The sequence below is a fragment of the Nothobranchius furzeri genome, chromosome 1 (genome assembly GCF_043380555.1).
Source record: "Nothobranchius furzeri strain GRZ-AD chromosome 1, NfurGRZ-RIMD1, whole genome shotgun sequence".
Taxonomy (NCBI): domain Eukaryota; kingdom Metazoa; phylum Chordata; class Actinopteri; order Cyprinodontiformes; family Nothobranchiidae; genus Nothobranchius; species Nothobranchius furzeri.
Window position 1 is genome coordinate 39,439,414 of NC_091741.1, and position 27,463 is coordinate 39,466,876.

At 41.9% G+C, this 27,463-nt stretch overlaps 1 protein-coding gene across 2 annotated transcripts in view; it reads right to left on the reverse strand.

Moving 5' to 3' along the window:
- The window catches only part of LOC107386787 (uncharacterized), a 203,252-nt gene that overhangs the window by 40,731 nt on the left and 135,058 nt on the right, over positions 1–27,463 (reverse strand). For both annotated transcript variants that reach the window (XM_054739796.2, XM_054739797.2), the window contains 2 exons: positions 27,368–27,437; positions 12,133–12,363 (listed from right to left, as the gene is read on the reverse strand). In XM_054739796.2, the coding sequence (XP_054595771.2) occupies positions 12,133–12,363; positions 27,368–27,437 (301 nt within the window). The remainder of the gene's footprint in view (positions 1–12,132; positions 12,364–27,367; positions 27,438–27,463) is intronic.

Consider the following 27,463-nt stretch of genomic DNA (forward strand, 5'->3'; position numbering starts at 1 on the left):
TCTGTGTCAGAGGAGAGGGGGAAATGACTTTTGGTGGAAAACAGTCATTTCATTCCATTACAAAAGGAAACTTAACTAACTGGCGTAATGAACTGGACTAATGCACTGATTGGAATGTTTACTTTGTAAAGACTGTTGTTGTGATTTTGCTCTTTATAAAGTAATTCAAATAAAATGGAATAGTTTAAAAAGATTTAAGCTCTGCTCAGCTCTACGTTGCTGCTGGGTCATCGTTTAGGTGTCCGACCTCAGCAGGGCTCATCATTCTGCTCTCATCACTCATTTTTAGGTCACAGGGTTGCATATTTCACCTCGGTGGATCGAAAGTCAAACAATGGTCTGCATGAATAAAACAACAGATTCATGCTTTAATTGAGCTTTATTTTAAAGGTCTAAAGGGACAAATATCTTACTAGAGGTTACAGGATGGGGGTATGAGCTGCATCAGCACAAAAAGGCACAAATGTGTATTTTTTTCTGTTAAAAATGTTCATCAACTGTTGTCAGGTCTGGTTATTTTAATGCACTTTGTCCAATATTGCTGTCTTGTTATACTGAGGAAAGGAAATTTGGCCAAAAAGAGGCTGATTGACGGTTCTTGTGTGTAACGGATTTAAGTCTGTTATTATTTTAAAAACCTGAATTTTCTTGTCCCCGTGTGCTTTTTAATGACTGTGGGTCATCATTAGAGTCTGAAAAGGACTAATGAACTTTAGTTGGTCTACTTTCATCCGGCACTGACTGAATGCCAAAGGATTCCCAAACTCCCTCCCTCTTCCCCCATTACACCCTCACACAGCTCTAACTTCCTGCACACGGCCACCCATCTTCCATTCTACTCTGTGACCTTCCAGGTCACCGTGAGTCAGTGCAGGCAGCTGTCGTGTGGCTCGTGTTTGAAGTTATTTTGTAGTAATGAAAGTTTTTAATTCAGCAACTTTTCGATGGATCAGTGATTTTTAAACTACAAATAGGGAATGAACCACCAGAGCAGCTCAACTCTCAGCTCCACTCAACTTTATTTATAAATCGCGCCTTACAGGCAAAAACATGCCACCAAGGCGCTACACAGACCAAGTAAAAACATAAAACATTAGGTCCCGAAAATAAAAACAATGGACCACAAGATACAAACAAAAAACACAGTGAAGTGCACAGATCACTTTAAGTAAAACAATAAAAACTAGTTAGAAAGATTAAAAGACAGATCATAAAAGTAGATGTTTAGCCTTGCCTTAAAAACCGCAACAGAGATGGAAGTCCTTATGCTGAGAAGAAGCTCGCTCCAAAGCTTAGGACCTGCCACAGCAAAGGCCCTATCACCATGTGTCTTTAGGCGCGTTCTTGGGACCGAGAGGAGCATGAGGTTCTCCGAGCGGAGGGACCGTGCAGGGGTGTGCGGTTGAAGCAGTGACACCAAGTAAGGAGGAGCCAAACCATTTAACGTTTTAAAAAACCAATAAGAGTATTTTAAAACAAATCCTTACATCAATGGGCAGCCAATGAAGCGCAGCCAGGACAGGAGTAATGTGGTCATACTTGCGCCTGCCCTCTAAAAATCTGGCAGCAGCATTCTGCACCATTTGCAACCTGACTATTGAGCCCTTGCTCACACCGAATAAAACAGAGTTGCAGTAGTCCAATCGCACCGTAATAAAAGCATGGACTACCGTCTCAAGATCATGACGTGACAAAAATGGTTTGATCTTTGCCAACTGACGAAGGTGGAAAAAGGAGGAGGAGATCACTCCATTGATGTGGGTATTAAAACTAAGGGCGCTATCCAGTTTAACACAAGATTAGTCACCGATGTAGTCAGCTGGCCATTAAATGACCCACAGTCAGTTAGGGAAGAGTCACATTGTATGCTTGGAGCAAACAATATAGCCTCTGTTTTGTGATCATTTAGGCTCAGAAAATTTTCACTCACCCAGGTCTTGATCTCCCTCAAACAGTTAGTAAGAATAGAAATAGAGAGACCACTTGACGTGTTCAGAGGCAGGTACAGCTGACAATCATCAGCATATAGGTGGAATTGAACTCCAAGCTCACGACAGACGTCACCTAAGGGCAGAATGTAAACAGAAAACAACAGAGGTCCCAATATTGAGCCCTGTGGTACCCCCAGGGTAGATCAGAGTACTCTGAGGAATAACTTCCCATCCTAACACACATTTTTCTATTTGTCAAGTATGATCTAAACCATTCCAGGGCTAACCCTGAAATCCCGGCATAATGATGTAGACGGTGAAGCAGCACTTCATGATCTATCGTGTCAAAGGCAGCCGTGAGGTCCAGCAGAAGTAACAACACAGAATTACTGCTATCAGTCGCTAGATAAATGTCATTGAGCACTCTAACCAGTGCAGTCTCTGTGCTGTGTAGAGCTCTGAAGCCAGACTGGACAGTCTCAAAAATGGCATTCTCATCCATAAAAACCAAGAGCTGGTGGTAAACACATTTCTCTAGTACCTTACTTAAGAATGGAAGTTTAGAAATGGGCCCGTAGTTTGCAGCCAGCGAAGCATCCAGTCCAGGCTTTTTGAGCAAAGGTTGAATAACCACCTTTTTGAAATCATCAGGGACTATACCAGAACTGAGACTCATGTTAATTATGTGCAATATTAAAGGGGCGACTACTGGAAAGACTTCTTTAAGGAGGCGCGTTGGCATTACTTCATCCAGTGAGCCGCTCGGCTTAGCCTTCCCAGCAATCTGGATCAAATCATCTAGAGTAATTTGTTGAAATGCTACCAAACCTCTGATGGCAGTAACAGAACGGCCACATACCGGTGCCCTAGACATGGTAGACCGGAGCGCAGCCACTTTCCCAATAAAAAAGTCACGGAACTCATCACACATTTTAGCTGAAGCCTGCACCACGTGATGATCATTTGATTTCAGAACTGTTAATTGCGGTATATATTACTCTGGGGTTGTTTGAGGTTAAAGAAATGAGATTGGAATAATATGCAAATTTTGCAGATCTAACTGGCTCTTGATATGATTTCCAACCGTCACATAGAGCAATTAGGTAAACATGCAGATTATCCTTCTTCCACTGTCTCTCGTGTCTTCTACATGTCCTTCTTGCGGCACGAGTAGCGTCCGTTGACCATAAATTTACTGTACGCTTTCCCCTCCTGGGCCTTAACGGCGCAACAGTGTTAAGGATAGCCTCACAGGTCTCATTAAAACAAGTAAGCAATCCATCCAGTGAGGACTTGTCTGATAAATCAAAGAAGGCTTGTTCAAACAGCAAAGTGAAATGAGTTGCAGTGTCAGAGTTTACATGACAACTATACCTATTGGGGGCAACAGGTGCCAGCAAATTGCTATGCAGAATAGTCTCAAATAATATCGGATTATGGTCTGAAAAAACTGCATCCTTAATAGTCAGATTATCTGCTGAACACCCCGGTGATAACACAAGATCCAGTGTGTGGCCACATTCCTGTGTGGCCCCATTAACCCACTACGTAAAAGTCAAAGAGTTCACAAGGTTGATGAAATCAGAGACTAAATGTTTTCCAGGGCAGCAGATATGAATATTAAAGTCTCCCAGTGGCAATATCCGCTCGTATCTAGCAGCCCAGTTTGCTAGGACTTCAGAAAACTCCGGCAAAAAATCCTTATTGTATTTTGGGGGTCAATATACTACATCAGAGGATTGGTTGCGGATGACCAAGTTCGAATAAGCACAGTTCAAAACTGGTATTAGGAGACCAGGACTGCAAATGTTTCATCTTCAGATTAGCTTTATAAATAACCACCAATCCACCGCCACGTTTAGTGGTCCTCGGCACATTATTAAAAGCACAGTCAGCTGGGATCAGTTCATTAGCGCCGTTATGGCTGCTCTTGAGTGCCGTTATGGCTGCTCTTGTGGTCTGCCTGTATCTGTTCTGTCTACATGTGTGTGTGTAACCTTGGTCAGGCTGTGCTGCGGAGTCAAGTTCCTATGCTCTGGTTCACTGGAGCACTGGCAATAAAGCTTTTTCTGATTCTGATTCTGATTAAAAACAGCGGACTCACCAGGAAGAATCCATGACTCCGTCACACAGAGGATGTCGGGAACATGCGTTGTAAAAAATTAATTCGCAGTGAATGTTTTGTTAGCCACAGACGTAGCATTGATCTGGCCCCACCTTAAGGATAATTTAAGGAAACTGTTGATGGTGGAAGAAGCTCTAGTCAATAATTGGAGATTCCTCAGATCGGCTCGTCTCCGACTGAATGTCCGAAAGAGTGGGGAGCGCATACCAAACTCCCATGAATTGCCGGCAACAGGAACGAGCCACGAATCCACCGGATCCACCACACGCCACGGCGCCAGGAACCGAGTGGATCAACACAAGACCACTCGCAAACCGCCAGAAAAGGCAAGCTTCAATATTTTCAGCTTGATGAGCCGCCCACCCCGACAACCTCTCCTCCTACGTTTCCTCGTAGCAGAGTGCGTAAACGGCGCTGTTTCCCAGCATGCCGAAACGCCATCCAGGTAGAGGGGAGAGGAAGTATCCCAGTGCTCAACAGCTTCAGATGGTAAAAATCCAACTGAAAATCCTATAGCTGATATATGATGATCATAGACCAATCTTGGGTGAGCGGGTTGTAACACATAGGCTAAAAACAATAAAAATACAAAAAGTACAGGAGCTGACAGATGGCAAGCCGGCAACACTGGCGCCATCTTCATCATCAATACACAATAACGTTAATATATATTATCACTACAGTACATATACAAATTAGTGATCCTCTTGTGTATATCTTGAAATAATTAATTCTTTATTTAATTTCTTAAATTGCACTATGTTTAAACTTTCTTTGATTCTTTCCTCAAGACTATTCTATAAAATAACTCCACTAATTGAAATACACATACTTTTCTGTTTTGTTCGAGCTCAATGCTGCTTCAAATTTAATTCCCTTCTCAACTTATATCCACCTCGTCTTTCTGCAAACAGTTTTTGAATATTTCAGGCAGTATTTTTTATCTACTTTGTACATAAATAATGCAGTCCTAAATTCTATCAAGTCTTTTAACTTTAAGGTTTGTAATTTTATAAACAAGCTATTTGTGTGTTCATAATATCCAGCATGACTGACCAACCTTATGGCTCATTTTGTAATGTACTAAGTGCATATAGGGTAGTTTTATAGGTGTGTCCCCACACTTCAACACAGTAAGTTAGGTATGGTACTATCAGTGTGCAGTACAGTATATACAACGCCTTTTGATTCACAAAATGTCTTGCTTTTCCCAATACCCCAATATTCCATGCTACCTTTCCTTTAACATATTTATGAGAGGTTTGAGTTGCTTCATGCCTCAAAAGGAGGGAACGCCGATAACGATTTCCTCACATTATTGCAGTGCCTGGATGGAATTACCTTAAATATTAGATGATGTAGCGTGGTTAACTACATACTAGAATTAATGCTGTTTGCTATCAGCTTTGTTAGATTCTGAGAAAAGCTCAAACAAGTTAACAATGAAGCTTCTATCATATATAAATATCTAGGATATTATATATTCGATAGAAGTTCATATGCCAACGAGATTGGTCTATTTTTAATCCAAAGATTACTGTTTAATTTAAGATAATTAAATTTAATAGCAAAAGTTTATTTATTGAATCAGAAGTTAGGAATCTTTGCTTATTCAATAATCAAAAATATTTACACCATTCTGTGTTTAATTTCAAATAAGAGTCAGTTTTTTAAAGTTATATGTAATGTTAGCTGTGCAATGGTTTGTAGATGCACTTCACCCCCAACACGAGTCCTGCCCGGAACATGTCACACAAAAAATGTTTTAGAGGTCTGCTCGCAGGCCACTTGTTCTTCACCGGAGGATTTGCTTTTAGCATCGTCATTCTTTAAACTGACCTGAAGTTAAACTTTATCAAGATAAGGCAAACTTGGTCTAAACCTTTTAGAAAAATATTTGATTAAGCTTTGGTAATTGTTATCATGGCCTAATGTTGCCATTTAGGGTTAAAGACTTGGGCTAAGAAAGCTTAATAATTGTGTTAATTGATTTGGGTTTTAGCTACGTTAGCTTGCAGCCTCCAATAACCCATCTGTTTTGTAGACAGTTTTAAAACCAGTTAGCTTCATGATTTCACAACTCAAAGTATAGGTTTACGACTAAATTAGTAGAAGTGTTCACGTTTTACCCCAGCAGGTAATGTTGAGTTAAGTAGCTTATGTGATTCATTACTGATACTTGGGTACTCTCAGTGTGTTTTGTGAGAAGTTTGGTCATAATTTTGCTAGAAAAACAAGCTTTATTAGTTATATTTGCTACAGTTAGCGTGTTGCTAATTAGTTACACCCCCAGGATTATAAAACGAACAAATTCGCCACTAAAAAGCTGCAGTTTGGGTTTTAGCTACATTAGCTTACAGCGTCCTTATAACCCGTCTGTATTGTAGACAGTTTTAAAACCAGTTAGCTTCATGATTTTACAACTCAATCAAAGTATAGGTTTACGACTAAATTAGTAGAACTTTAGATGTCTAATTAATTAGGTTTACTTACTGAAAAGCCGCCAGACAAGTGTGACAGAATGCCCCGGTCAAGGAAGCACAGCTAGCTGCTTTGGCTTGTGTTAATATTATATTAGCTGGAGAGTTTACTGAGTTTCTTCAGTGCAAAAGACTAAAATCTCGTGTTTTGCTTTGACAAAAGTATAACTATCGTTCACTGAGACCCAACAGAGATAAGAAGGAAGATATGGGTGATCATTTTAGTGCTTATGTGTAATAGTTAAACATTAGTTTAAAGTTAACTCTGACTGATGTTTAGTGTTTGTATTTTAAAGTCATCTTCTAGATTTTAGGCACAATAACACACAAGGCTCCTTCAGGCGTGTTCATGTTTTACCCCAGCAGGTAATGTTGAGTTAAGTAGCTTATGTGATTCATTACTGATACTTAGATACTCTCAATGTGTTTTGTGAGACGCTCAGTCAAAATTCTGCTAGAAAAACAAGCTTTATTAGTTATATTTGCTACAGTTAGTGTTGCTAATGGAAGCTAACTTCTTGCTAAACGAGGTATTATTTACCGTCCTTTTTCCCATCCGGAACAGACTCCTGTGTTAAGCTGTCAAGCACACACTGATGGGAGATTGTGTCTTCTGTTGTACTAGTTAAGCTCATAAATAAATGTTCAAAAGTGTGTTTAATTACTAGTTTGGCTACTCTTATTCTAATCTATCTGGTTTGTTAAAAATGTAAACTGAGAAACATGTTGTCAAAGAAATAAAGTGTAATAATAACAACAACCACTATATGATCTGTAGTATAGGGCAGGTAATGTTGCTAGTGACCTGTAGGGGCACTGTGGGCTGACAACAGGTTAGTTTTTAGTTGTGGTACCTTCTTTACCCAGCAAGAAAGCGTTGAAGCTTCAGTGATGAAGATGTGAACATGTCGCATGGTTTTTGCTCCTGTTTTTCTTATATAAAGTTCCACTACACTTCAAGAACCGTTTGGTCTCCTTATTTACTAGGATATCACATATTGACGACGAGGAAACTGGAGAACTCAGAGCCCGATGTTAGAATGACGACGGCGGGCGAGTTTTTTTTTTTTTTTTCAAGACGGTGGGGTTCAGTTAATGTCGGACGACGAAAAGACTGTGGCTGCCGGAGTTATGGCTGTTTCCATGTTGGGGTTGCTGGCTGCATACAACTGCCAAACACAGACCTGGGAGGAGTATTGTGAAGTGTTGGAGCACTTTTTTGAAGCAAACCAGATAACGGATGCAGGCCGGAAGCGAGCCACATTGTTGGGCTCAGTGGGCGGCAAGACGTACAGTCTGATGAGGAACTTATTGAGCCATGATAAGCCGGGGGATAAATCGTTCACAGAGTTGACGAGCTTACTTAAGTCACATTAAATGTGCAGGTCGATGCCCTCCAGGGACCAGCAGAGAAAGAGGGAGGAAAAGAGCAGCATAAAGGACAGAAGGAGAAACCGGAAAACAAAACAACAGAATGCACACCACATGCGTGAAGCTGCAGATCAACAAACCAATGAAGAAGAGGAAGTGTTTACTATGCACAACATGAAAGAGTCAAGGATGGAAAGGGTCGATCCCATTACAGCACAGTTGGATTTAAATGGTAAAATGATCCATTTTGAAGTGGATACTGGCTGTAGTGTGACAGTTTTGTCAAAGGCTGAATATGGGAAGTTATGGCAAGACGGTTGAAGCTCAAGAGTTGCAGGACTGTTCAGTGACTTTGAAAACATATACAGGTGAAAAAAGTCCCCACCCTAGGGACGGCAAAAGTAACTGTAACACATAAAGACAAAGTCAGGCAGTTGCCAGTCATGGTGGTAGCAGGTAGCGGACCAAACCTGTTAGGCCGAGCGTGGCTAAAGGAGCTGAAAACAGCTGTCTACAGCTCCCTAAAATAGACCAGCATCCGCTGACCTTGCAAGATGGGCTGGAGAAAAATGAAGAAGTATTCAAAAAAGGAACTGGGTACCTGGAGGGGTCCACCAGCAAAGATACACATAAAGGAAAACGCAACGCCAAGATTCTACCAACCAAAACTCGTACCATACACAATGAGGAAGAAAATGGAGACCGAGCTGGAGACACTCACAAAGCAAGGCATCATTGAACCAGTGAAGTTTTCGGAGTGCGCGGCACCAATTGTTCCAGTATTAAAGCCAGATGATACTGCACGCGTATGTGGTGACTACAAGCTAACAGTTAACCAAGTCTCAAAGCTGGAGCAGTATCCAGTACCAAAGTTGGAGGATTTATTTGAAAAGCTGTCTGGAAGTGAAAAGTTTAGCAAACTGGACCTCAGTCATGCATATCAACAAGTCGTTCTGGATGAAGGGTCCAAGTCATATTTCACCATTAACACACACAAAGGTTTGTTCCAAGTTAATCATTTACCCTTTGGTGTTTCCTCTAGTCCAGCTATTTTCCAGAGAATAATGGAGGGACTGGTGGCAGGAATCCCAAATGTGGCTGTCTACTTGGACGACATCCTGCTGACGGGTAGGAACAGCTGCAAGCATCTGGAGACCTTGAACAAGGTGCTGAGGAGACTGCGAGAGGCAGGTCTGCGGGTGAAGCGGAGTAAATGAACTTTCATGGAACAGGAAGCAGAGTTCCTGGGCTACAAGGTGGACGCATTGGGCCTCCACCCCCTGCCAAACAACTCAAAAGCCATACAGCAGGCACCTGCACCCACAAATGTTACAGAACTGAAGGCCTACCTAGGCTTGCTCAACTACTATAACAGGTTCCTACCAAACCTGTCAACGCTGTTAGCTCTTTTACATAAACTATTAAGGAAGGAGACACTGTGGACATGACAGGAGGATCAGGACAGAGCATTTGAGCAGTCAAAGAAGCTAATGCAGTCATCACCAATGTGTGAAAGTGTGAATGACTGATTGTGTTGTGAGGCGCCTTGGGGGGTTGTAGAACCCTGTAGCGAGGAGGGTTTAATTACATTTAATTAAGGACCATAAGACATTAAAAATTCATATCTAGTATGAATCCCATCCCATGGACCCTGGGTTATTTAAATCAGAAGATTGGATCTTTTTATTACAGGGACTTTAAAATAACACTTTGCATGAACTGAGAGACAAGAGAAGAGAGAGAGACTTTCAATGTTTAAGTAAATTTATTACTAAATAATTTTAAACAATTTAACAAGACTAACTCTCTAATGATGGATGTTCTGTTGGAATGAAGAGTGAGGTGAATGGTGTGTGTGAATGATGTTAAATTCAGAACCTCCGCATCCGGAGAAGCGAAGTCTGAGTGGGAGATGATGTTTTGCTCCTAACTGATCAGAGTTTGAGACCCGTGGTCATAAACACATGAGACGCCATTCTGTCACATCCACATACCCTCAATGAGACCTCCGCGATGGATCCAGAATGCCCAGGTCCTCGGACCTTCCTTCCGGTACTGGAGCCAATGGTACAGCGTCACAGCACGACAAACTAGTCCTTGGATTGTCTCCAGGTAAACAGCGACAGGTGTTTCACAGCGTCAAAAAGAGACCCTCCATGGGTCAGCGAGTTCAGCTTTTATTCTGAAGGAACCGTTGTTTGATTGGTAACAACGGAATTTTCCCAGCTTGAATGGTTCTCAGCTTAGAAAGAAAAGTATAGATGGCCTGCCCATACTTCACTTAACATGTGGTGAACTTCATGGGATCTTGAGAACGAGATCTTGAGAACTGACTTAAAATGGCGTTGGAACTGTTTTATTAATCTGGATGTTTATGATTCTGGACGAATCAAAGCTGACAGATTTAATAAACACCACAGAGGCTTCATACTAGGAAGGTTCTGATTGGATCAGCAACAGCAATGTGTCGTGATTATTTACCTTAATGTATCAGCGTGTCTAGTGACTAGAATAAGTCATTTACTTAATAAAAACATTAATCATAATATTGTGATTTCACAGATCGGTCTCATTGTATTATTGACTAACAGTTGTTTTGATTAGCTTTTTTGAAAATAGAGTTCTTTGATTTTGATAAAAGAAAAGAGTCTTCATCTTCTGTCTTCATTGCTGGAAAGTAAAGAGTTTTGAAGCGAATGCATGACCTTGAGGCTGTTTCATGCACTCTGGCGCCGTGTCAAAGGGAACTGTGGTTAGAGGATAAATAACCTTGAGGAATAGCTCCTTCATCACGTTACGACCCTAAAAGGCGCAATACAAATACAATTCACTCAGCTGGTCCTCGATCTGCTGAGGTGGAGGGGACAAGGTCTCCTCTGTCTTTTAACCCAGCATCAGTTTTTTCGAACATTTAATTAGATTTTAGACATTTACATGTTTTATTGTCGTTTTTATCGTATTCGTGATTTATTTGTTTTTTTCATCCTGTTTAATGTTTTCATGCCCCCAAGTTTTGAGCACCTTGGTCAGTGTTGCTGCTTGTAAATAAAGTTGCTTTGGGTCTGAAAGCTGCTATGGCAAATTTGGAAAACAAATAATTGTAAAACATCTGTTTATATTCCTCTTAACAACGTTCTAATGTAGTATAGCTATAAATATATTTTGGAGATAATATGTTTTGGGCCAAAAGCAACCATTGGACCATCCGGTTACCGCTCTGGTCACACCTCCCTGGGCCCTTCACTATCAAACATTCACGTGTTCAGCAACAGAACACCATTGGTGTGGGAGGTTCTCTGCTCAGCAGTATCAGAGAAGGAGAAACAGCCGGCTGCTACCACTTCTACTTTAGGACAAACTACCAGAGTCCCAAAAAGAAAAACACCATTTGAAGTCACGGAAAACAAAAGATGTAGGGACCTAGAAAACGGTGACCGGTATTTACCGTAATACTCTCTCGTTTCTCCTCGGTGAACGTGGAACCAGTGAAGATACCCAAAGGGAGGGGTGAGTGTTTCGTGACTGTGTTTCCATTTAAAACCTAGCTTTGCAGATTCGTTATAGCAGCTTTAAATAGACGGGGTTGGTGCAGGATTTACTCAGTGGTCATAAAAGCAAGAAGATCTGGGACAAAAATACAAAAAACAGAAGATAATATCGGGATAAACTACAAACAAATGGACATTACTAAGACACTATTGCAGTTTGTTTGCTAACACGTGGTAAGCCCAACAAGTCTCCAACCGATCACCAAGACAAAGCTAAGAGAGAAACTGGCTCAAGGAACTTCTATAAAAACTATAAAACTTTCTACATACTGAGACGGAAAAATGTGTCAGTTTGGTTTTACTCTCCAAGCAACAAAAAGCTTTTTCCATTAGCGCAACCTTCCTGTAAGAGCGTGACGCCAGCTGCAGAGTTCTCCATCCTCAAACAAACCTGTCCAATCAGTCCCATTCACCTCCAGGACTACTCGGACCTGACCGACCTCTGTAGAGGCCCGGTCCAATCAGCCTTGATCTGAGGTGTGGATGCTTATTCTAGACAGACTCAGGAATTATGCGCTTGAGAGAGACAGGACCACGCTTGTTTGGAGAAATAGAGGTGATTCTAAAAATCAACATTTTAGAGTATTGGTAATGAAAACAACTTTACTTGTTTTATGTGTTTTATGTGATTGAATCCTACTTTGATCAGATCTGAATGTGTGCTTTAACAAACTCACAGTCCTCAAAGTTGGAGCAACTTCTGCTGTTTTTGCTCTGGTGAGGCGTTCCATCTTGCAGTTTGGAAAGCATGTTTAAGGCCTTTGTCTTCCTCTCCTCCATCCGTTGGTCCCTCTCCTTGGCTATGCCTTTGACCCTCATGGATTCCTGTTCTCCAAACAGAACTGGGTTGCTCCTTCCCAGGTCTCCGAGCTCCTCCTCAGTGAAGTCCTGGTGTTGTGCGTAGACACCTGGAGTGTAAGAATGCAACTTTAAAAGGGTTTTTTTAAAGCCTGAAATATGCTTGTGAATAAGATTTATTTATTTTGCATTTGTGAGAGAGACAAAATATTCATGATGATGTAGATAAAAGCAGCTACTACATTCCATTCCCTAATTAAACACTGATTTTGGTCACATTCCCACTTCTCTTTGGTCCTTTCAGGAACACTCGGAAGCAGACGCTGCGCCTGAAACTTAGACATCCACCCATTTTGTCTCCGCCCAGCCAATTAATTCAATTCAACTACATTCAAAAATACTTTATTAATCCCAGAGGGAAATTGATTGCTGTAGTAGCTCAGAATAATAATAATAATCAAGTCATCAAAGAGTTGTTGTATATTACAATGGCTGTTGGCAGGAAGGATCTCCAGTAGCGGTCAGTGTTGCAGCCAAACTGAAGAAGCCTCTGAATGAAGACACTCTTCCGTTGTCGGACAGTCTTGTGAAGAGAATGCTCAGGGTTGTCCATCATTTTCTTGATTCTCTGGAGAATCCTTATGTGCATTATCTCCTCCAGTGGTTCCGAAACTGCCAAAACTCTGGCTGAGTCCTTGAAAGGGCTTGGAGTTCCTCCATCTTGTTGGCCAGTGATCTCACATTGCCCATTATGATCGATGGAAGAGATGGTTTGAATTTCCTCTTTCTCTGTCTCCGTTTTGCACCCGCTCTGCACCCATGCTTCTTGCGTTTTAGCTCATTTGGGATTTGTGGCTTCAGTTGAGTTATTATTTCAGCCTTTCCAATGTTAATCAGCTGCTCCCGATTGTAAACCAGCTTGTTGCCATGGTTACGCATCATAACAAATGCTCAAAAAGTGAAAAAAGCTAAAAAATAGCAGTAAAAATCCTCCAAGCTTCACAGCACCAGAAACAGAAAAGTAAAGTGTCCAAAAAATACAGTTTTTCTTGAGAAACTAGAAGAAAAAATGTCCAAGAAAAGGCAAAACTTACATATTGTCAACAGAGCTACTCCAACATGCAGCCACTCAGAGCAGCGCAGTTCTGGAAAAAAATAAAATAAATAAAGTGTCCCATTATCTCCCAATACAAAGTCAAAAGAATACACCTTTTGGTGTAGAAGTGTGGAGACAAAGAGGCCCATTCAATATAGGCTCAAGACTACAAAAAGCTCATGAATTATCTTCTGCAACAGTGTCCATGAGAGTCTTTTCTTCGTGCTACTTTAGCAAAACGAGAGTTTCTGGTGCGATAATTCAAATGGTGGCACATCTGGAGGCGGTTGCATTCACGAGGGAGGCGAGAGCTGGATCGGTCGAGTAGCTGTCGTGCAGCAGATTCATTAGGGAAGGAATTCATTCATCCCATGAGTGAGCGTTCAGAGGTCAGCAGCACAGATTGATGGAGCTGTGTCTCGTTTGACAGGACGTCTTCCACCAGGCTGCACACAATCACACGCCATCGTGTCCCGCTGCAGCGCCAATGTCACCAAATACTGAATTTATTCATCTTCACGACACTAAATTCATCATTTCCACTCATATGCAACACAAAACCCTCGCCGGGACATCACAATGAATAACACGTCAAGATACGAGTTTTCCCCAAACTTTTGTTTGAACTTGATGCAGATTAAAAAATACTTTTGTTTACTGTTTTAGTTTAAGCTAATTTGGCTGGTGTTGTGAATATGTGTGTGTCTATGGAGATTAGGGCTGCAAGATATTAGGAAAACCTGCGATATTCGATAACAGTGCTTAATATTGCGATATCGATATTACTCACGATAAACGAACAAATACTAAAGTATGCAGTGTTGATGTCGTCTGCTCTGGGTTCAAAACAAACAAAAACTAATGCATGAATTCCATTACAACATAACATTTTTATTGCAAACATATGCAGCTGCACCTGCTACTGTATTAGCAGCAAAACAACAAACTGCATGCATGCAGTTTCTCAGTGACTTTAAAACATCACCTCCACCATAAAACTGTTTCTGATGCTCCACATATAGAAAAACATCCTTACCAGGGTTTTAGAATAAATAATAAATCAGAAAATAAGTTTAAATGTTAAATAATAGTTAACATCACTTAAATGCAACAGCAAATTCTCTCATTGCTACTGAATATTTTCTCCACTTATGTGGTTATGATATAAGGCTGTTGCTGTAATTGGGAGGTGATCTGTGCTGGGCCAAACTAGGAGAATATTAAGATTTTTTGAGGGAAAGAGAAAAACAATTGTCTACCTTTCAGAAGAGGAACTGGCAAAAAAAAACTACATGGAAAATATGTGAAAACGTTTGTTTTTAACCCCAAATTGAACAAGTTTACCTAGATCTTAAAAAGCAGCTCAGATGATGAAACTGCAACTATGATTCCGATAACAAGCTAACAAATTGAGCTAGCTCCTCTTAAGATAACCGGCTAGCAGAGCTTCTGACTGACAGTTTATGTGCAGCAGCAAATCAACTATCCTGATTAACAAGGTTATAAAAGCTCATAAAGGAAAAATCACTTTGATGTGTGGGGGAACTTTTCCAGGCCCTCTTTAGCAGGGTGGGACTGGGAGGAGAGTGCTGTAGCCTTTTAGCTGGAAGCAAACCGGAGCCTGGGGCTAACACTAGCGACATGAAGGTGGGTTGGTTCACCGGCACGTGTCGGAGTCAGCCCGGTAAAAATGATTAACGACACCGAGCGGACTCACGTTCACGTTTGAAAGCAGCGCTGAATCCAGGAACATCAGCACAAAGTGCGTTCGCTGCTCTGAGCCAGCATGACGAACAAGGGAACGGCGCCGCTAACTCTGTTCAGGTGTTGCTTTCCAAAAGGGTCTATGTAGGGGGCGGGCGTATTACGTGAACGGAACCATCTGATTGGCCGCATATCAGAAGGACTACATTTGATTGGTCAAATAATACTTCCGCTTAAAAAACAGAGCTGGTTTGCAAAAAGCTGATGGACACGGAAAGAAATGTTTGAACCAAACATTTATCGCTGTTTTTGCCGTGTTTTGCGATGGGCCTATCGCACGTCCTGTTATCGCGATGACGATAATTTTTCGATATATTGTGCAGCCCCAGTGGAGATGGTGGAAAAGAGAAAAAGAAGTGTGTGAAGCAGGTTGGAATGGGTGGAGAAAAGTGTCAGGTGTGTGTGTGCTGAAAGGGTTTCAGGTGTAGAAGACAGTGCAGAGAGCTGCCATGTTGTCTGGTTTAGAGAAAGTGTCCATGAGGACAAGGTGTTGGACAGAGGTTCTCTTTGGGAGTGACAAGGCTGGATCAGGAACGAGTCCATCAGAGGGACTGCTCATGTTGGTCCGTCCTCTCTGGCTTTATCTCCAAACATCTGAGACAGTTTGGGCATGTCCAGAGGAGAGACAACGATAACAGGTAGAAGGATGCTGAGGTTGAGGTCCACCAGGCAAGAGGCTGAGAGGAGAACCAACAAGGAGATTTATGGATGTGGTGAAAGAGGACATGATGTTAGTTGGTGTGAGGGTAGAGGATGCAGACTAGGGCTAAATGGAAACAGATGACTGACTGTGGAGATGCCTGAAGGGACAAGCCCAAAGACAAGGAGGAAGCAGTGGGTACATCACAAAAGCTTGAGATAAAACTGAGCTGCAGATTTAGTCTGAGAATCTGACAAAAGCTTGAAGGTTTTTGTCATTTTGAGATAATAACGAGGAACGTTTTCTTGAATGTGTGGCTGATGAAAGGAAAACATTTTTATAGAATCCAACCGCTTTGATGTTTACAAATCTCCCAAAGGTGTTTTATACAAACTCTCTAAGTTTTCAAGATAAAAGAAGTAAAAAACGATTTACAACAACAAAAATGTTCAAATAAGTTAATAAAGTTTGGCTTCTTGATGGTTTCAGCTCTGATTGAAGTTTGTGAGTTGACTCAACTTGAATGATGCATCTCTTTTTGAATCTGCCTGCAGCTCTGACTCAAATTACTCTGGATTTGGATATCTCCTGACTAAAACCCCCTATCTTAACCTCCAACATGGCCTAATCTATGAATGCACCGTAGTGATTGCTGGTCAAACTGGAAACCAGAGCTCATCTAAAAACATAGACCAGGTTACCATAACAACAGCAGCATCTGAACACAGCAGATAGCTGGATTTGGCTGCAAGCAGCCATGTCAAATCCCCTGGCTGATCTCAGAAAGGCCACCAGAGACAAAACACACACATGCGCGCACACACACACACACACACACACCACCCTTAACATCCAGTGCACCAGGCAGAGGCAAGAAGGTTGGACTTGTTCCTTTTTTCCTCTGCATGTTTGAGAATAGGATGAGCATCGGCGGGACAATCAGCAAGCAGAAGCTATTCAGCTCAGGCGCCCTGACCCTTTACCGCTCTATCTCCCGAAAGAATGGCTGAACAACAGGAAGGTGGAGTAAAAAAGGGAAATCCTTAAAAAATTATTATTCATGGGAAAGGGATTTTCCTTTCAGGCCTTCTACCAACGCCTCACCCTCCCTATCAGCTCTGACAAGTGCCAATCACAGAAGCTTGAGTCCAGATTTTTGGGGAAATGCTGAAGGATTTCAGAGACAATGGCCTGTGAGTCCACAGCGACAGTGGCTTAGAGACAATAACAACATGGCTACACTGTCAGTGTGTGGTCCTCTGAAGGCGAAGGTGTATGTGTGTGTGTGAGGGGAGGGTGATCCTTGCTCACTACATGACTAATCTCTGCTCAAATCATCTCTGTCTTTCTGCAGCTTAATCTGTCCCGTAGCTTCCTCGGCGAGCTTGGAACAATTTGCCGGGGTCAGTTCAGATTAGTGCTCTTTGTGGCCTCGAACATCGCTGCATTCAATTGGACACTAACATCTTTACTCAGCAGCTGAATGGTAAACCGAGGGCCGAGCCCGGAGTGACTGGGCCAAGGGAGCTAACAGGCATGAAAAAAATATGAGGGAGGGATTATTTCAGCTATGAATGCCTGACGAGCAAACACGGACAAAGCTGTTATCGTGAGCAGAAGCAACTAACGCAGCTGCTTTCTGGCTCCGGTTTAATCTCCGACTCACTCAAATGGATTCAATCAATCCATCGGGAAAACAGGAAAAACAGCGTCTTTAAAAAAACTCACATTATCTTAAAATTCTCCTTTTTAGAAAAGGCGGTTGGTAAATTTTTTTTAATGTTTGTTAGCAAAACATCTCGTAAACTACTGGATGGATTTTAATAAAATTCCCAGAAAATGATCATCGGATTTTCATCAACTATTAATCTCATCCAAGATGGCCGCCACAGCTACCACCACCACCAGTGGGTGTTATGATTCGCCCCGTTTTGTGTTGGTTTAACCCTCTTCTCTGTTGTTTTGTTCAGGTCAGCTGCAGCTCCTCTCAGGAGCCATCCCCTTCCCTGTGAACCTCCTGGAGTGCTGCAGCTGAACCACATCACCTTGATTGCCCTCACCCTATTTCAGGCCACTGCTGCCAGTCCTCAGTGAGGAGTTGTCTTTTCTAGTTGTCTGTTTATGGATCGATTTTGGTTTTTGGTTCCCACAGTCAGTGGAGGAAGTTTTGTTATTAAAACACTTTTGAACTCTGGTTAAGGACTTTTATTCCTGAGATTGGGTTACTGCCGAACCCCCTCCCCCGTGACAGTGAGGTCTTGCCCAAGGACACAACAGCCAGGATCGAACCTACAACCTTCCGATTGCTGGACAACCCGCTCCCTATCCTGAGCTGCTGCCCATTAAAACAATTAGAAAATAACTCAAATATTAGGCAACAATCGGATGCATGTTTCTAATAGTTTATGTAACAATCTGGAATACGGCGTAAAATTGTGCTCGAGGATTTTTTAAATCATCGCTCGACTCAAGAAGACTTCAGTTGGAAACTCTGGCATGAGAGAAAAACACTCGTTCAGCCTCTCAAGAAGTTTAATTTCATATATAAAAAATACTAAGAAAACGATCATTTTCCTATTCACGTCTTTTGCTCCTAATTTAAATTTAAACAACTTTTATTAATTAGTAGATTTGTTCTGATTTAGATTTAAAATTTGTGAAATAAAATCTCTGCTTCTAATAATACTGGGATTCACTCCACCTGTTCCTATTTGTCAGATTGGGAGTAAGAATCAGCTTTTTTTGGCTGATGAGAGTTCCGATTTTGACGTCGTCGTCGTCTTCCTCCGCTTATCCGGGTCCGGGTCGCGGGGGCACATCCCAACGAGGGAGCTCCAGACCGTCCTCTCCCCGGCCACCTCCACCAGCTCCTCCGGCAGAACCCCAAGGCGTTCCCGGACCAGATTGGAGATGCAACCTCTCCAACGTGTCCTGGGTCGACCCGGGGGCCTCCTGCCGGCAGGACATGCCCGAAACACCTCCCCAGGGAGGCGTCCAGGAGACATCCTGACCAGATGCCCAAACCACCTCAACGGACTCCTTTCCATCCGGAGGAGCAGCGGTTCTACTCCGAGTCCCTCCCGAATGTCCGAGCTCCTCACCCTATCTCTAAGGCTGAGCCCGGCCACGCTACGGAGGAAACTCATTTCGGCCGCTTGTATCCGCGATCTCGTTCTTTCGGTCATTACCCAAAGCTCATGACCATAGGTGAGGATTGGGACGTAGATCGACCGGTAAATCGAGAGCCTGGCTTTCTGGCTCAGTTCCCTCTTCACCACGACAGATCGGCTCAGCGTCGGCATCACTGCAGACGCCGAACCAATCTGCCTGTCGATCTCCCGATCCCTCCTACCCTCACTCGTGAACAAGACCCCGAGTAAACTCCTCCACTTGAGGTAGGACCTCTCCCCCGACCCGGAGTTGGCAAGCCACCCTTTTCCGGTCGAGAACCATGATCTCAGATTTGGAGGTGCTGATCCTCATCCCAGCCGCTTCACACTCGGCCGCGAACCTACCCAGCAAGAGCTGAAGGTCAGAGCCGGATGAAGCTAGGAGGACCACATCATCCGCAAAAAGCAGAGACGAGATTCTCCTGCCACCAAACTCGACACACTCCACACCACGGCTGCGCCTAGAAATTCTGTCCATAAAGGTAATGAACAGAACCGGTGACAAAGGGCAGCCCTGGCGGAGTCCAACCCTCACCGGGAACAGGTCCGACTTACTACCGGCTATGCGGACCAAACTCACGCTCCTCTGGTAAAGGGACGGTTTTTAGAAAATAAAATAGATTAACAATAACTAAATCTGTAAAATGGGGTTGAACTACAGCCACCTACCTCACTTGATAGCTAGTTAGTTTCAATGAAAAAAGTTTGAAATGACGGTAATTATTTTTACTTCACCAATAATCCAAAAATATCCGGCAGTTATGAAAAAAGTGTTGACACAAAAAGAGTTGTGCTTTAGAAAAACCATAAATCATGTCATATCATTATGAGTTAATCTGTGCGAGTTGTCTTTGACAGATCTGTTATTTATCCAGATTAGACGTGTAAAGAAAAGCTTCTGATGGGAAGGAAGACCTCTCGTGTCTGGCTACTTTGACTGATCTGACTCTGAGAGTCACAGCCAGGACACTCCCTCCGTTACTTCCAGGCTTTATTGAGCCCACACCTCCAGGGTGACAGAGTCTCACCTATCAGCACAAAGACCAGCAGCCACACACTGGGCATCTCTTAGAGACTGTGTGACCTTTGTCCTGACTTCTCCACGCCCTGTCGATGACCCCCCTCCCTTCCCACGCTGAGGGTGACCGTGCCGTTGGCCTCTAAGAGGTCGGCCCTTTAAAATCTGTCACCGGGATCCTCCGGGTGACGTCTCTTTTTGAAACAGGGCAGCAAATCCAGGAATGTGCAAAGGTCGATAAAAGTTCTGTTTTAAACTGTGGTTGAAAATCACTAATTGTCAGCTTGACCAGTGGGTTTAGACTATCGACGTTTAACCAGACATGTTGCTAATACCTTGTTATCATTTTGCTGATATTTGACCTGATTCTCACCTTCTGACAATCTTAAAGATGTGTTTGATTACCGTAACGGCTCTAAAAACAATCTTATCAGATATTTCCATCGTGTGTGGTGTGTTAAGCGCTCTCTGGTCAGCTCAGAACGGCGCTGGTACCGCTCTGATCATAAATCAGAAATATTCAACATGTTGAATTATCTTTGATTTTCAAGGCTGTTGAATGTGACGTGTAGCCAATCAGAAACGAGGTAGTAGATGCACGTGGCATGCTCTTCCTCTGCCATGTCTGATTAAATATAAATGTTGGGTGTGTGTGTGTGTCTGCTCTGTCTTCTCCATCCCCAGTGAGTCGTGGTGGATGGCTGCTTATACTGAGCCAGGATCCGCTGGAGGTTTCTTCCTGTTAAAAGGGAGTTTTCCTCTCCACTGTCGCTGCATGCTTGCTTAGTATGAGGATTGCTGTAAAGACTCTGACACTAGTCAGTGACTCGATGCAACCTGGGTTCCTTATATATAGAATGTTTAATCCGTCGGCATAATGAACTCAATGCACTAAGTAGGTTGAATTGAAATGTTACTTAGTGAAGTGCCTTGAGAAGACTGCTGCTGTGACTTTGCACTGTTGAAATAAACTGAATTGAATTATGCAGACGGCACATTTGGGCTTGTTAGATTTTATTATGCTAAATATATAGAGGAACAGATCTAGTTTCTGGGCCGGCCCGGTCCTGTCCATGTATGGTTCACATCTGGGTAGCCTGGTTTTTTCCATGCTCAACCGGTCATTTTTCAGCCCTCATTCTCAGTGTGGCTCCATGCAACACACTGTAAGACCAAAAATGTTAAATCTGTGTTTTTGTATCGCCACGTGTGGTGCCTCTCATGTTTTGAAAATCGTCCAACAATTGAAAAGTCCTGTCGTGTGAACTGGGCCAATACCAAGCCACAAGGCGTACTGCTACACCCCTACTAGTACTGGTCTCCAGTGGCGGTTTTACCACTAGGCATAGGTCGGTGGCCGCCTGCGGCCCCCTTATGTTGGGGACCCCCCTAGCCCTAACCGCTGGCACCCCCCTTAATGCCACAATGGACTATTCCTTTAAGATACCGATGCCTGGCACTCGCAGAGTACAGACGCTTCTCTTTTTGCTCCCTTATCTTTGTTCCCCAAGGCTCTTTGTCCTGTCTGCCCACAGAGCGCTTCTCTGCATTTCTTCTGAAAAACCCCATTTTTAACTATGGATTTGATAATTTGGTCATTCAATGCAATCAATAAGGTTTTTTTCAACAATGAGAACGGAGCAGGGGGCTCCCACATGCCCGCAGTGGACACGCCCGGTGGGATATATGCTGGATTCCTGGAGGGAATGGAAGATAACATGCCTCTCCCAGCTGTCCATTGAGGATGTCGAAGACATGTGGATGTTTTTCGTGATGATCACTGGATTTCTTCTGATTGGAGTGGGAGGATATCTGGTTCTCTGGAAATTTGGGAAGACGGGAGCAATTGGAGGGCGACCCACACCCATGGAAAGCAACGCCCGTGTGGAGACCTCACAGACTGGGACGTTACTCGAGGTGAATCCTAAGCTGGACAATGTTCTAGCTGCGATACCGGTATTAGTGCGCAAAATGGATGTCATCTCGGAGAGGGTCACCGGGCGGTATGGACAAGTTTAGAAACCTAAATTGGCTTCACTGGAGGACTGGAATGATCAGTTTAAAGACTGAAGGCAGAGAAGAAAATTATCTCTGCCTGACCCAAACAAAGTCTTGTTATCCGAATCTGATGCCAGAGCAGCCTCGAGATGCTAACAACAAACCCCCACGAAGGAATGCAGACAGATGCTGTGAACCCCCCCACCCACCCCGCCACCCCACCCCCCGCCCGCCTTCGGATTGGTGGACTTCAGCCTGGCGAGGTCACCAACCTGCAGGAGTCAATGTGCTCTGCACTTCTCCCGAGATCTCCCTCCCACCTGTGGCTACAGTGGCTGAGCGCCATACATGGCTGCTCTCGCTGGGGAAACAGGATCCCAGCCACCCCCACCCCACCCCCGCCTTCCTATTGGAGTATCTATGTTGGGTTGTCTAAAGTCTGTTGCTTATCTTTCTGAGGTGTTTTTTGCAGAGCAAAGCTGCCCTCCTGGTGGGAGAGTAGCTGTGAAGTGCGTTTTTTCCCTCCTCCCACATCAGTTCCTCTTGTTACCCTCTTATCTCTATTAAGGTAGCGCGACTCAGGGTCGCGAATGACCACAGTCATCGATTCTTGTCATGTGTCTTGCCCATGTATTTATTTATTTATTTATTTTATTTTATTTATTTATTGAGAACCTCATTAGCTCACACCATAGTGTGGAGCTATTCTTCCTGAGGTCTCTTTCAATTTCATTACAAATATTTAACAAAACACCCCCATCCCCATCCCCACACACACACACACCCAGCAACAACAAACTCCAGGAGCTCATTATAATCGTACCACCTCAATTGCTATAATATACCAATAAGTTACCACACACTTCAGAGTTCATGAAAAATCTAAATAGGTGAAAACGGAGAGTTTACACAGAGCAATAAATAACTATATTCAAGAATCAAAAATCATATCGCATCACATCCATAACAAACAAAAATTATAGAAGCTGTCATATCAGTCACATTTACAATTCACTGTGCAAAATTTACTGTTGTGTGTACAAGAAAAGCTTTAACTTCTTTTGAAAACATCTTCTGTTGTTCTCTAATAACAAAAATCGAGGTATGGCATTCCATGCAACCATGGCTCTGTAATAAACTGCTCTTTGCCTTTGATTAGTTCTGCAGCGCGGTAGTGCGCACCTTATGTCATTTGTCAGTCTCGTCGTGTAATCATGATTGTCTGAAAAAAATGATAATTTGTCATAAATTATTTTAGGTATTTTTGTAGTTATTATATTTCTTATAAATGTGATCAGTGAATATTTTAATCTACATTTCACTGTTAACCAGGCCAACCTATCGTGCATTATACTTACATTTGTTCTATAATTACAACCCAGAACAATTCGTGCAGCTTTATTTTGAGCCACTTGTAACTTATTTAAATTCATTTCACTTGTATTAGACCAAATAACTGATGCGTAATCTAAATGAGACAGTACTAATGTTTGAACTAAAGTTTTTATCTGCAAACGAGGAATAAATTTACAACAATATTTGATCGTGCCCATACTTCTTCCAAGTTTCAGCAGGACATGATTTATGTGACTAGTCCATGACAATCTAGAATCCACAATTACCCCCAACAGTCTTGCTTCTTCTACCTGCTCTATCGCTATGTTACCTAGCTTCAAATGCAGTCTAGGTGTCATCTGTAGTGTATATGTATTCCCCACTATCATGCATTTAGTTTTTTCTGCATTGATTTCTAGTTTGTTCATTCTAAACCATTGTGTAACTAAATCCAACTCCTTTTTTAAAATATCATTTAATTGGCCTTCTGTTTGTGCTGATGCAAATAATGTTGTGTCATCTGCATATATAGCCATGGTTGCATGTTTTAAAATAAAAGGTAAGTCATTAATAAAAATGGAAAACAAAAGAGGGCCCAAACAACTGCCCTGTGGCACTCCACAATCTAACTGACCCGTTTCAGAATAACTGCCATTAAAATAGAAGTTGAATTTGCGATTCGTTAAATAACTTTCTGTCCACTTAATGGCGGACGACTGAAATTTCTAACGTTCTAATTTTTTTAATAAGATTTTATGATCAATCACATCAAAAGCTGCACTCAAATCTAAAAATATAGTACCAACTAACTTTTTATCATCTATTTCTTCTAACCAATGATCAGTAATCTGAGCAAGTGCAGTAGTAGTGGAGTGACCCGCCTTATATGCATGTTGATAAATTGTGTTTAATCTATTTGTTATAAAATATTCTTGTATTTGTTCATATGCTACTCTTTCCAAAAGTTTGCTTAATGCTGGTAGCAAACTTATTGGCCGACTATTTTTACCAGACAGTGGTTCTCGGTTATTTTTGATTAATGGAATTACTTTAGCCTTTTTCCATTGGGCTGGAAAAATACTTTGATTAAAACTTATGTTAATAATATGTGAAACTGGCAGTAAAATAAAATCTGCCACCAATTTTAGCAATCTTATATCAATATCATCCATTCCAGGGGGTTTATCTTTACTATTTAAGATTAATTTTTTAATGTAATCCTCTGATACCTCCATAAACTTAAACTCACAATCTTTCATTTGTATGATATCGTCCTTAATTCTTTGATAAGATGTATTTTCTTCTTTTCTCTCCTCCCTGGTATTATTCAATGTTTTAATTTTATTGATAAAAAACAGTTTTAAATAATCAGCTATTTCTTTTGGTTTGGTTAAAAAAACTCCATCTGCCTCTAGAACAGTAGGTGCCTTCCTTTTTTTAACCCCCAAAAGCTCATTTAATGTACCCCACACCTTTGCATGATCTAATTTAGCTTCTATGATTCTTCTATGATAATATAATTGTTTTTTGTTTTTATTCAGTTTGGTTACAATGTTCCGTATTTTGCGATATTCGCACCATGTTTCCAATTGATTTGTTTTTATTGCTTCTAATTTTAATTTGTCCCTCTGCCTCATACGTTCCTTAAGTTCTTTATCCAGCCATGGAGAAGCTACATTTCTTACTGCCTGTTTCCTCATCGGTGCATGTTTATTCATCACCTTTGTTAACAAATTGTCAAAGATCTCTACAGCTTTACCCGGATCCTGCTCCTTTGTTACATCTTTCCAATGTATGTTTCTTATTTCTTCTACAAAATCACTCTCTTTAAAGTTTTTAAAAATTCTTTTATATATAAAGTGTTGACCTTTTGGCACCTTGACTTTTCTTTTAATAGCAACTAAATTATGGTCACTGCATCCAACTGGAACAGAAATTGCCTCAGAACATAATTCAGCCATATTAGTAAAAATTAAATCAATACACGTTTTAGAGCAGACACCATTATTTTTAACCTGCACTCTTGTGAAATCTTTTACAACTTGTGACAAATTAAAAGTATTACCAAATGAGGTTAATTTACTCTTTAATGAGCAATTTCTTGATTTCCAATCAATGTTTAAGTCCCCTAATAGGTAAATCTCATTTCCTGTGTCACAAACCATATCTAACATTTCACCTATTTGATGGAGATACATTATAGCAGCATCCGGCGGTCTGTAGCAACATCCAACTAAAACAGATTTCAAATGAGGAAATTGTAACTGTAACCAGAGTGCTTCCACACCTGTAATTGTGAACTCTGTTCTTACCTTAACAGGAATATGATTTTGAATATAAAAAGCAACACCACCTCCATGTAAAGTTCTATCCAATCTAAAGAGACTGTACCCATTTATGTCTAATAAAGAACTATTTATTGTCAAATCCAAATGTGTTTCTGTTATTGCCATTACCTGTAAATTATACTTTTCTACAATATCTTGAATATCATCTATTTTATTCCTTAAACTACACACATTCAAATGAGCTAATTTAAACCCTCCTTTTTGCAACAACATTTTATCAGCCATTGAAGATTCGTTTAGAACTTCTTCTACCGGTATTTATAATTTCACACTGAGCTTCCATTATTGCCTTTATCCCAACATGTATGTCTGATCTCGGAATTGTGTGTACTGAAACTCTAATGTCCCTCTGGGATTAATAAAGTATCTTCGAATTTGAATTTAATGCTCAAACAGGAAGTGATTGGTAGTCATTCCACTCCAATCCAGTTGGTGGCAGTAATGCACCAAATTGTTGTTTGCCAAGTGCCATAAGACCACAAAGAAGAAGAAGAAGAAGAAGAAGAAGAGAGGCGGGAGTGTTTGTAACAAACTTGAAGCGGTAGTCTAAACATGAGGCACGAAATGGAGTTATCCTAGTGGCTCCAATAAGAGAAAGAAGCAGCTTTCTTTAAAAAAGCTTTTATCTTCACTTCTGAAAGTGATGTCATTTTTCTTTGTAAACATCAAAAGGAAGCAGAAAAGGAAAGACAATGGAAAATGTTTAAAGGGAGGAAAACATAGACCAAAATGGAAAATAGGAGAAAAACAAAAAGGCAAAAGCACAGGAGCACTGACAGGAAGAAGAAAGCACTCAAAGGGAGAGAAAGACAGGAAAAAAGAGGAGGAACAATAAAAAGTGAAAATAACTCATGTCAGAGGAGGGGAGAGTTTCCAAAATCAAATTAAAGACAAGATTGTCGAAAATTTTGTGTAAGGGGCCCCATGTCTGTGATCGCCTTGGGCCCCCAAATTGCTAAATCCGCCACTGCTGGTCTCTCATCAATTTTTCTACAAAAAGACAAATAGATCTTTTTTAAATTCACTGAAATGTAGAAAAAGCAGCCAGAAACCAAAGAACCCTTGTAGCTGCTTCTGAGACTGAAGCAGTAAAAATTCTTTAGTCTTTTAAGAATTTGGTCAAGTTTTGTTTCACGTGTAATTTAGACTCAGACATTAACCAGGAATGTACATGAAACTTTCACCACAGTTCACCATAGATTAGCATCTCTGATCTTTTAGTGTAACACAAGTTGGTCTCAGGTATGATGGATGCCTACAGGAGCACAACACGCCACGGACCATTAGAGTCCCAACATGATGACTGACACGGTCTAGCAGCAAGAAGAAAAACCGTCCGTGATCCAGACTGATGAGGTCAGATGAAACCTGGAGGAGGAAGCATAGCTGAAGGAGGGCTCTCCACACCTCAGCTGTCCGTACAGGAAGTGCTGCTTCTGAACCATCGCTCACGAATCGGCACAAGCCGGCCTTACAGGTGAAGGCGACCCATCAAGCCAGCTGGCCCTCGCTAGGATTAGTGGGCTTAAGTGTACCGGAGGGAAGGGAACACCAAACACGGCGCTGACAGTGAGGAGACAATGGCTGCTAATAAAGCAGCGCTGACAGGGACTGAGTGGCTTTTATCGGATCAAACGCTAACGGCAAAGGCGAGCTCTTGTATTTAAGTGTTGTGAGACTCTCAAGAAGAGGTTTGGGTCAAAAAGTGACGTTAATTTCTGGGTAGAATATAAGGAGTGACCTACTGTGGTTTGACTCGGAGAATCTGAACATGTCAACGATCCAGGAAGAGGGCGACCCAAAATCCGACCAATCCTGCAAGGAGACAAAAATTTGATTAG